The sequence below is a fragment of the Salvelinus sp. IW2-2015 genome, linkage group LG30 (assembly GCF_002910315.2).
Source record: "Salvelinus sp. IW2-2015 linkage group LG30, ASM291031v2, whole genome shotgun sequence".
Taxonomy (NCBI): domain Eukaryota; kingdom Metazoa; phylum Chordata; class Actinopteri; order Salmoniformes; family Salmonidae; genus Salvelinus; species Salvelinus sp. IW2-2015.
Window position 1 is genome coordinate 11,651,245 of NC_036869.1, and position 10,806 is coordinate 11,662,050.

Below are 10,806 nucleotides of genomic sequence, written 5' to 3' on the forward strand. Positions count from 1 at the left end.
AAAAAAAAAAAAAAGTGTAATATATTCCATTTAGCAGATGCTTTTATCCAATGTGACTTGCAGTCGTGTGTGCCCAAATTGTTTACATATGGGTGGTCCCGGGAATCGAACCCATTATCCTGGCGCTATAAGCACCATGCTTTACTAACTGAGCTAAAGAGGACCACTTAGCAATGTTTTTATTCAAACCAAGTTACAGTACAGTGAGTGTATACATTTCTAGTATGTGTGTGTGATCCCAGAGTAGTCTTATGATTCACATGTAACGCTGGGTCATAGTGACATCGCCGAGACACCGTTGCTATGGACCCAGCTAGCGCCGTTTCTAGGCAAAGTTTTCTCAATACAAAATGTGTATTCAAATCACATAGGTAGACGAGAGATACTACTCCTATTTCAATTGAAACGCTCCAAACTACTGAGCACACAATGACATTTTGATCACGTAACAGTGCACAGTGACCCGTGAAGGCCTTTCATTTATAGATAGATTGTTTTGTATTTCCATATAAAAGTGAATGCCGTGCATGGCAATTATTGAGCGTTGTCTTGATATCTCGGTGTTTGAAACGCCTGTCGACGCTGCGTTAAATGTGTATGCTCAGGTATGCTATACTCAGTTTCTGAGTATATCATTGTTGGTTGTTGTGACTTTGGCCATATGCATGGATGTGAAGAGCCAGGTGGTGGATGGGTCTGATAACATCGACAATGTTCCCAGTCTTTAATGTCATTTTTTCCCTTCTCTCCCCCCCAGGTGCACTCACAGCCAATGGGATCAGTGCAGACACCAGCAGTGAAATCGGTCGGGCCAAGAACTGCCTGAGCCCTGAAGACATCATAGAGAAATACAAGGAGGCCATCTCCTACTATGGCAAGGTATTGGAAAAGATAAGAAATAGATTTTCCCACACACACTTGAATGCTCCTGTCTACTTTGTTCCATCTCCTGCATGGACAAGAATATTTCGAAAGCACTGTACGTACATCTAGCTATTTTTCATCTGCAGGGTACAAAAAGTATAGATCCTAGGAAATAAACAMACACACACTGTTGAATGCTCCTGCAGACTTCATTACATGCGACGTTTCAACGAGAAGGTTCAGTGTTTGCGCCTTGCAGACCGATGCTGTTTGCAGACAGTATTTCATTATCCACTATCCAGTTTGCAGATCTCAACATGTCCACCAGGGGACAGTAGCTCACTAGYTATCAGTGATGGTTGGGCAGTCTGCTGCAGCAGAGGGAGGCTGTATGCACACTGTAAACAAACTACTACATGCTGACTACAGGAGAATATGTCTGAGTGCACTGCAGTCAACATTGGAAAGCTTAGCTAGCATGATATCACTGTCTGTTACAATTAGCCAAATGGAAGTGTGGGGCCATCTCAAATGCCATATTACCCCAACAATTGAAATCTCCCCCCCCAAAAAAAAATGTAGAGCATCATTGCCATCAAGACTAGACATTAGTTAATTGCATTGTTAGTCTATTAGTAACTATACTTACTGTTATAACACAGGTATGCATGAACAAAAACTAACAAACAAACCTAAAAGATTGGGATAGAATCACAGATGCGTAGCATCCATAACATCCCAGTAGACCTTCTGAAAGTCTGCAGTGTGTTATTGCCACTATTATAATTGGATTTTTGCTCTGACCTCGCTTGGCCCTTTTACCTGTAACTAGTTCACTCCAAATTAAATTACATTATATCTCGACACGACGGGACCATTCAGATATTAATTGAATTTTAAWAAGGAGACAATGGGGATAGGGTTGGCTGGCTGGTTGTGTGAGAGAGAAGTGTATGGAGTCTAAGCAGCACTATTGTACATCGAGTCCAGTTTCTACTTCAATATAACTACTAGGTGGGAACCCGGAACTCCCCTGGAAGAATCATGTGGCGAAAAGTAACAATGAACGACAGAGGTTCCGTATCACCCCATGGACTGTGATCAGTAATCTCACGCCTCTGATACAGATGTCTGTAGTTGAAAGAGACCGATGATGCAATACATCTGTTCAGAATATTACGCAGGGTGGGAGAAGTCAGAAGTCCTCATTGGTTAGTTAGGTTTTCCTTATGCTGATCCTGGGCTGTGTCTGTTCTTATCATCTCCCTCCCCCTCTTCCTCTCCTTCATCCCTCCCCCTCGTCTTCTCTTTCTTCCCTCCCCCTCTTCCTCTCCTTCATCCCTCCCCCTCTTCCCTCCTCATCCCTCCCCCAGTATAAAGAATGCGAACTGTATAGAGCTTGAGCGTGTGTAAGCAGTCAGGTGCTAGCCATTCAGAAGAGGCCATGGAGCCTCAGAGTTCCTCCAGAATGCTGTCTACATCAACCTGGGACAGGTAAGACCTCACCTGACATGTAGCTGTACCTCTCTGGGAGGAGAACCATCATACTGGTCGCAACACACTGTAAGGACCAGAGTTTACCTAGTCAAGTCCCATGCTTACATCTCATATTCAGGAAAAACTCTGGCCCCAGTGTTGTCTAACCGGGTCCAGAAGTTTTACCTAGATCATATAGCAGGAAAACTCCTTCCCTATGGGAAACCAAAGGACTTGCCCAACACCCAGGTCCCATACAATCTGTTAACCCCCAGGTCCCATAGAGTCTGTTAACCCCCAGTTCCCATTAGAGGCTGTAAACCCCAGTCCCATAGAGTCTTACCCCCCAGGTCCATAGAGTCTTTACCCCCAGTCCCATACAATCTGTTAACCCCCAGGTCCCATACAATCTGTAAACCCCAGGTCCCATAGAGGCTGTTAACCCCCATTCAGAGTCTGTTAACCCCCAGTCCCATAGAGTCTTACCCCAGTCCCATAGAGTCTGTTAACCCCCAGGTCCCATAGAGCTGTTAACCCCCAGTCCCATAGAGCTGTTAAACCCCCAGTCCATAAGAGGCTTAACCCCCAGGTCCCATAGAGGCTGTTAACCCCCAGGTCCCATAGAGGCTGTTAACCCCCAGGTCCCATAGAGGCTGTTAACCCCCAGGTCCCATACAATCTGTTAACCCACCGGTCCTGTACTAAGGCACATGTCACTGCTGCTTGCCTGTGTGAGGATCACCTGCCAACACACAGGTCCCATAACTTGACACACAGGAAAGCTCCTCTGACAGGTGCCTAAGGCCATCCTGCGAGGGACTGAAAGCCTGCTCTATTCAGGCAGTCACACAGTCTGTGCTGCTCTGTAGGCCTGTCTCTCTTGGAGGGAAATCTCACTTGTGTCTTGGCGGATTCTGCCAGTGTGCCACCACCTCCTTTCCATTGTGCAGTGACTGATCATTCTCATAACCTTTCCACAGATTTGTTTTAGAAATCAAATTGAACTTTTCCAGAGATTTGTTTGGAAATAAGTTTTGTGTTATCGTCAAGGATTTATAATAATATATGCCATTTATTAGCAGATGCTTCTGCTAGGGCCTCCTGAGTGGCACAGCGGTCTAAGGCACTGCATCGCAGTGCTAGAGGCGTCACTACAGACCTGGGTTCAATCCCAGGCTGTATCACCAACCACTAGGGTGGCGCACAATTGGCCCAGGATCGTCCCGGTTTGGGGAGGGTTTGGCCGGGGGGGGCTTGACTTGGCTCATTGTGCTCTAGCGACTCCTTGTGGTAGGCCAGGCGCCTGCAGGCTGACCTCTGTTGTCAGTTAAACTGTGTTTCCTCTGACACACTGGCTTTCGTTAAGAAGCGCAGTTTGGTGGGTCATGTTTCGGAGGACGCATCACCCGACCTTCGCCTCCGAGCCCATTGGGGAGTTGCAGCGATGAGACAAGATCGAAATTGGGGAGAAAAAGGGGGTAAAAAAAATACAAAAACCCCCCTGCTAAATGGAATAAAATATAAATATTACTATCAATCCTTGACAGTAACACAAGTTATGCAGCTTATTTCCAAATGAATCTCTGGAAAAGTTCAATTTGATTCATAAAACAAATCTGGGACAACCGTACATAAAATMTATGCACGCATGACTGACTGTAAGTCTGACATTTTAGGTACGGGTGGTCTCGATTTAAATGCAGTGTTTCCATGTGTGTGGTTGAAATAGTTTTTCAATCTAATAAAATCAGTCCATCACCAACCAATTAACCAACCAATTATCAACCAATTAACCAATCAATTAACAATTTAACCAATTAACCAACCAATCAACCAACCAATTAACCAATAAATMAACCAACCAATKAATTAACCAACCAAGCAACCAATTAACCAACCAATTAACCTGCCAATTAACCACTTAACAAATCAGTTACCAACACATTAAAACCACTTAACAAACCACTTAACCAACCAACCAATGATCTCTGTTTTCTCAGCTGTCAGAGGAAGAGAAGATCCAGCGTTACAGCATCCTCTCTGAGCTCTACCACCTGATTGGTTTCCACCGTAAGTCAGCCTTCTTCAAGCGGGTAGCAGCCATGCAGTGTGTGGCCCCCACCATCCCAGAGCCTGGCTGGAGGGCCTGCTACAAGCTGCTGCTGGAGACCCTGCCTGGATACAGCCTCTGCTTCGACCCCAAAGACTTCAGCAAAGGTACCCAACTGGATATGCCTTTACTCTGTGTCAAAACTGTCCCATACACTGTTGAGTGATCCCTACAACTTTATATTATCAATAACACACACACATAAGCACAGACATCTGTTTCAGTAAGGTCAGTACTTAGCAAGAAATTGAATAACATTGCCTTGCTCTGAGCTTTATTTAAAGGATCTTCTCTTCAAGAGCTCTTCTCAGGGGTAATACGTATTCCGGGCACCACTTTGCGCAAAAAGACACACAATTGATTTGAGACCTGTGCTGACCCAGACCTCTGCCACACACACACACACACACACACACACACACACACACACACACACCACACACCACACACCACACACACACACACACTCTTTCAGTCAGGGTCCTTAGGATAAGCTGCTGTGCACTGCAGGCTCTTGACCCTCACCCGGCTCAACCCACTCCACCACGAGGGACTGGAGCATAAAAGAAACACTGACAGAGAAAACATTCAGAGTCCTCTATCTCTACTGTGATCCTCTTTCAAGCACTCACTTGAGAAGAGTTTCTGTCAGGCAGAGAGAGAGACGTTGTTGTTGACCTCCACTTCCCTGCTGTGGAAAACAATTGTGAGAGGTAGTCAAACGATTATGCTGTAGTGTAGTTGGGAGTGAAGTGTGTGTCTGTCTGACTATGGATATCTTCCTCCCTAACTTTGTTTACAAGACAAAGCAGAAAAAGAAAGAAAGAAATGTTCCTCATAAGGCAGCATGACTTTCTACTACGACCAGGCCTCTGAGCCTGAGGAGAGGTATCAGGGGGGAGTTTATTGAGCTGGGAGGAGGAGAGAGCTGGCCAGGCCCCTGGTGCAGGAGGCTAACAGAGAAGAAATGGGGCTCAATAGTGTATTCCAACACGGCCTGGTACAGGGCTGGCCAGCAGAGACATGAACAAGCAAATTGGTTTTTAATTGGCTAGGGAGCCCTCTCAGCACTCTCTTCTTTACCAGGTTGAGAAGACTTTCTCTTTTTCTCTCTCTCTCACTTTGTTTGGAGTTAACACTGTTTCAAAGACCACAAACTCACAAAAAGGCATTTAGCTGCCATGCTTTTAATCCCTGCTGCACTGTTCATGTTTTAATGACAGAAGGGGATGACAGTAGTATCAGACATCACCTTACAGAGAACTGCTAATTCTCCTACCAGAATGTACAGTGCCTTTTGATGCAGGCAGTGTGTGACAGGGTGGTGCGTGTGTGTGCTTGTGTGACAGGGTGAGGATTGTGCGGCAGAGTGTCATTCTCATGGTGATGCTAATTGGATTCCACGACACCTTGAATATCGCCTCGCAAATACCACAGAAGAAGACATTTAGCTGTAGGAGAAGGAGGGAGGGGGAGAGAGAAAATGAGGGAGGGGGAGAGAGAAAAGGAGGCGGGGAGGGGAGAAAGAGAGGGAGGGGAGAAAGAGAGGGAGGGAGGGGGGAGAGGGAGGGAGGGGGGAGAGAGAGGGAAGGGAGAAAGAGAGCGAGAGAGGGGGAGGGGGAGAGAGGGAAGGGAGAAAGATGGAGAAAGAGAGGGGGGGAGAGAGAGGGAAAGAGGGATGGAGGAGAGAAAGGGAGGGAGGAGAGAAAGGGAGGGAGGAGAGAAAGGGAGGGAGGAGAGAAAGGGAGGGAGGAGAGAAAGGGAGGGGGCGAGAGGGAGGGAGGGGAGAAAGAGAGGGAGGGGGAGAAAGGGAGGGAGGGGAGAAAGAGAGGGAGAGAGGGATGGGAGAAAAAGGGGGAGAAAGAGGGAGGGGGCGAGATGGAGGGGGCGAGATGGAGGGAGGGAGGGGCAAAAGAGAGGGAGGGAGGGGCGAAAGAGAGGGAGAGGGAGGGGAGGTTGAGAGAGAGGGAGGGGAGAGAGGAGAAAGAGAGGGAGGCAGAAAGAGGGAGAGGGGGAGAAAGGGAGGAAGGGGAGAAAGAGAGGGAGGGAGGCAGGGGAGAAGGAAGGAGGGAGGAAGGGAGAAAGAGAGGGAGTGATGGAGAGCGAGAATAAGAGGTTTTGGCACACCTTTATTTAGCAATTAAGGAGTGAATACAGAGCTTCCAGAGTTCATGGTGTTTTGATACAGAAAGAGAGAGGTGTGAGAGCCACAGTGAACGAGAGCCAGGAAGAACGAGAGAGGGCGACTGCCACAGTGAAAGCCACTGTGTGTCCTATCCTCTCCTCTGTGTTGGTGCCCTTCAGATAAGCAGCGGTAGCTTCACATGATGTTACAGACAGGTTGATGCTGCTATATTTAGGCTGCTTAGTGGGCGCTGCAGCTTCACTGAGGAGGAAATGGCTTAGAAAAGATTTGCATTAATATCATTTTTGCAGATGACAGAAGTCGGTAGCAATGAATAACATTTGGTTATTTATTTAATAATAATATAATCCCACAGTACAGAGAACACTGATAACGGACACGCATCTTGGTCAAGATTTTATGAGCTCCTCAGACTGTGTAGCTCAGGGAACAATTGATTCTTATTAACCTCTGAGTAGGCTGGCCTTATTTCCCCTTCTCTCTCTCTCTCTCCTCCTCCTCTTGCACTTTTTGTCCCTTCTCTCCCTCCCCGCTCCCTCAGTGCACCAGCCCTGACAGCCTTGAGTATAGCCTGGGGAATGTTGTGGGGTTGTGGAGAATGTAATGTTACGTAACGCTGAGACCCATCCATGCTCCCCAGAACACCAGTGTAAAGCTAGCAGGTTATTATGATGTCTGCTGATGTGTTTTCTGCTGCAGAACACTAATTACTTGAAGTCAACGCCACACTGCACAGCTCCCAATCTCACGCCGCTCTGGTGGGAGAATGTTTGGAGGATCCCACTCACTCTCAAATCCTAAATGCCTTTGTGCCCTCGAGCAAGGCATGTAATCCCTAAAACCAGCTGCAGAGGTACGGTAGTGTGGCTGCCCTCTGATCCAACCTCTGTATGTGTCTTACAGAGGGGCCTGGATGGTTAAAGCAGAAGACACATTTTAGTTGGAAATGAATTTACATGGGACAGTAAAATAATCTTCTCCTCTCCTCCAGGTCCCCACCGTGGCTGGGCGACGGTACAGGTGCGTTTGCTCCATGAGCTGGTGTACGCATCCCGTCGTATGGGAAACCCCGGCCTGTCCGTCCGCCACCTCTCCTTTCTGCTCCAGACCATGCTGGACTTCCTCTCGGACCAAGGTCAGCCAACACGCACGCACGCACACACACACACACACACACACACACAGACAGCTACCAAAACCCAGACGGTCACACTCTCCATTGTCTTTGAGAGTGTACTCTTTCATCAATGTAAACTCGCACCCCTTTAAGTGTCAACAGATGCATGGGAAAAAACCTCTACATGTACGGAATCAAAAGAATCTGACAAGCTCAGGAATTAGTGTTGCACGGTATACCAGTACCACAGTAATATCACGGAACCAAAACGTCATGATACTTATGATACCAACCTTTCAGAATACTGTAGTCCTGTTTCATATGATACTACCACCCTTTCAGAATACTGAATACCCTCTCTCACCTGCTTCTCAGCATCTCATACCAGCCCTCTCTCACCTGCTTCTCAGCGTCTCCGACCAGCCCTCTCTCACCTGCTTCTCAGCATCTCATACCAGCCCTGTCTCACCTGCTTCTCAGCGTCTCCGACCAGCCCTCTCTCACCTGCTTCTCAGCATCTCATACCAGCCCTCTCTCACCTCACCGCCGGTTCTCAGCATCTCATACCAAGCCTCTCTCAGCTGCTGTCTCCAAGCGTCTCCGACAGCCCCTCTCCTCGACCTGCTTCGCGTCTACAGCTTCAGACTCTTCGATCTAATACCAGCCCTGTCTCGACTGCTTCTCAGCGTCTCCGACAGCCCTCTCTCACCTGCTTTCCAGCATCTCGATACCACCCTTCTCTCACAGCGCTTCTTCAGCATCTCATATACCAGCCCTCCTCACCTGCTTCCTCCAGCAGATGCTAATAAATGACCAGCTTCCTCCACCTGCTTCTCGCACTCTCTACAGCCCTCTCCCTGCTTCTCGCGTCTGACCTTTTCCTGCTTTCTCAGCATCTCTCTACAGCCTCCGTCTCACCTGCTTCTTCAGTCATCTCATACCAGCCCTCTCTCACCTGCTCTCAGCAATGCTCCACCTCTGCTCAGCATCAAGCTCGTCTCCTGCTTACATCTCTCGCCTTTCGCTTCTCAGCATCTCATACCACCCTCTCTCACCTGCTTCTGCAGCATTCGTATAACCCCTCTCTCACCTGCTGTCTTTCGCATCTTCATACCAGCCCTTCTCAGCCTGCTTCTCAGCATCTATACGAGCCGACCCTCACCTGTCCCAGCCTCTATCCTGCCCTCTCATACCGCTTCTCAGCATTACCAGCCCCCAGCTGCTAGATCATCCAGCTCTCTATCCTGCATAGCATCTTTCATGACAGCGGCTGCTCTCAATTGCTTCTCAGCATCTTCATAAAATACAGCCGCTCTTCTGCACCTGCTTCTCAGCATCTCATACAGCCCTCTCCTCACTCACTGCTCCATCATCGTCATACCAGCCCTCTCCTCACCTGCTCTCAGCATCGTCTCATCCAGCCCTCTCTCACCTGCTTCTGGCAGCATCTGCATCCAGCCCTCCTCCTTTCACAGATCCAGCCTCTTCCTGCTTCTCAGCATCTCGATCCGCCCTCGTCCTCACGCTACGCTGTCTTCTCTCTCAGCATCTCATACCAGCCTCTCTCTCACCTGGTCTCTTCAAGCATCTCATAGCCAGCCCTCTCTCACTGCTGCTTCTCAGCATGTCATACGCAGCCTGCGTCTCACCCCTGCTTCTCAGCATCTCATAACCAGCCTCTCTCACCTGCTTTCAGCATCTCATACCAGCCTCTCTCACCTGCTTCTCAGCATCTCATACAGCCCTCTCTCCCTGCTTCTCAGCATCTCAATACCAGCCCTCTCCCACGCTTCTACCTAGACCGCTCTCTCACCGCTCGTCAGCATCTCATACCAGCCCTCGTCCTCACCTGCTTCTCAGCATCATCAGCCCTCCTCACGGCTCTCAGCTGTCAATCCGCTCTCCCCACGCTGCTTTCTCAGCATCTCATAACCGCAGCCCTGCTTCCTACGCTCTCGAGCGACTCATACGAGCCCTTCTCTCACCTGTGTCTCAGCATTCTCATACCAGCCCTCTTCACCTGCTTCTCAGGTCAGTAACAGTCTCTAGTACATCGCAACCAGCCCTCTCCTCACCTGTTCTCAGCATCTCAACCAGCCTCTCTCACCTGCTTCTCAGCATCTCATACCAGCCCTCGCGTTGCATCCTGCTCTCAGCAATCTATACCAGCCCTCTCGTCACCTGGCTTCTCAGCATCTCATACCAGCCCTCGTCTCACCTGCTGTCTCAGCATCTCATACCAGCCCTCTCTCCCCTCGTACGCTTCCTCAGCATCTCTCATACCAGCCTCTCTCACCTGCTTCTCAGCATCTCGATACCAGCCCTCTTCTCCTGCTTCTCAGCATCTCATACCAGCCCTCTCTCACCTGCTTCTCAGCATGCGTCATACCAGCCCTCTCTCACCTGCTTCTCACATGTCATACCAGCCTCTCTCACTGCTTCTCAGCATCTCATACCAGCCCTCTCTCACCTGCTCTCAGCAGTCTCATACCAGCCCTCTCTCTCCTCTTCTCAGCAGTCTCGATACAGCCCCTCCTCGTCACCTGCTTCTCAGCATCTCATACCAGCCCTCTCTCCCTGCTTCCTCAGCATCTCATACCAGCCCTCTCTCCTGCCTTCTTCAGCGATCGTGATCACCCCTCTCTCACTGCTTCTCAGCAGTCTCATACCAGCCCTCCCCTCTGCACCTGCTTCTCAGCAGTCTCATACCAGCCCTCTCTCCCTGCTTCTCAGCATCTCATACCAGCCTCTCTCACCTGCTCTCAGCATCTTCATACAGCCCTCTCTCACCTGCTTCTTCAGCGATCTGCATACCAGCCCTCTCTCCTGCTGCTGCTTCTTCAGGCATCTCATACCAGCCCTCTCCCCTTCTCCATCCCCTGCTTCCCTCTAGCATCATCATAGGCGCACCCTCTCTCCCTGCTTCTCACATCTGCATACCAGCCCTGCTCTACTACCCTGCGTCGCGCATCTCATACCAGCCTCTCTCAGCCTGCTTCTGCAGCAATCTTCATACCAGCCTGTCTCACCTGCTTACTTCAGCGATGCTCGATAAGCCCTCTTCACTGCTTGCTCAGGGCTCTCATACCAGCG

The 10,806-nt window shown here is 49.2% G+C and overlaps 1 protein-coding gene across 1 annotated transcript in view; it reads left to right on the forward strand.

Annotated features, from left to right (window-relative positions):
* The window catches only part of LOC111955136 (trafficking protein particle complex subunit 9), a 150,157-nt gene that overhangs the window by 16,493 nt on the left and 122,858 nt on the right, over positions 1 to 10,806 (forward strand). The window contains exons 10-12 of the mRNA XM_070436029.1: positions 2,323 to 2,358; positions 4,341 to 4,557; positions 7,588 to 7,731. Coding sequence (XP_070292130.1) covers positions 2,323 to 2,358; positions 4,341 to 4,557; positions 7,588 to 7,731 — 397 coding nt within the window. The remainder of the gene's footprint in view (positions 1 to 2,322; positions 2,359 to 4,340; positions 4,558 to 7,587; positions 7,732 to 10,806) is intronic.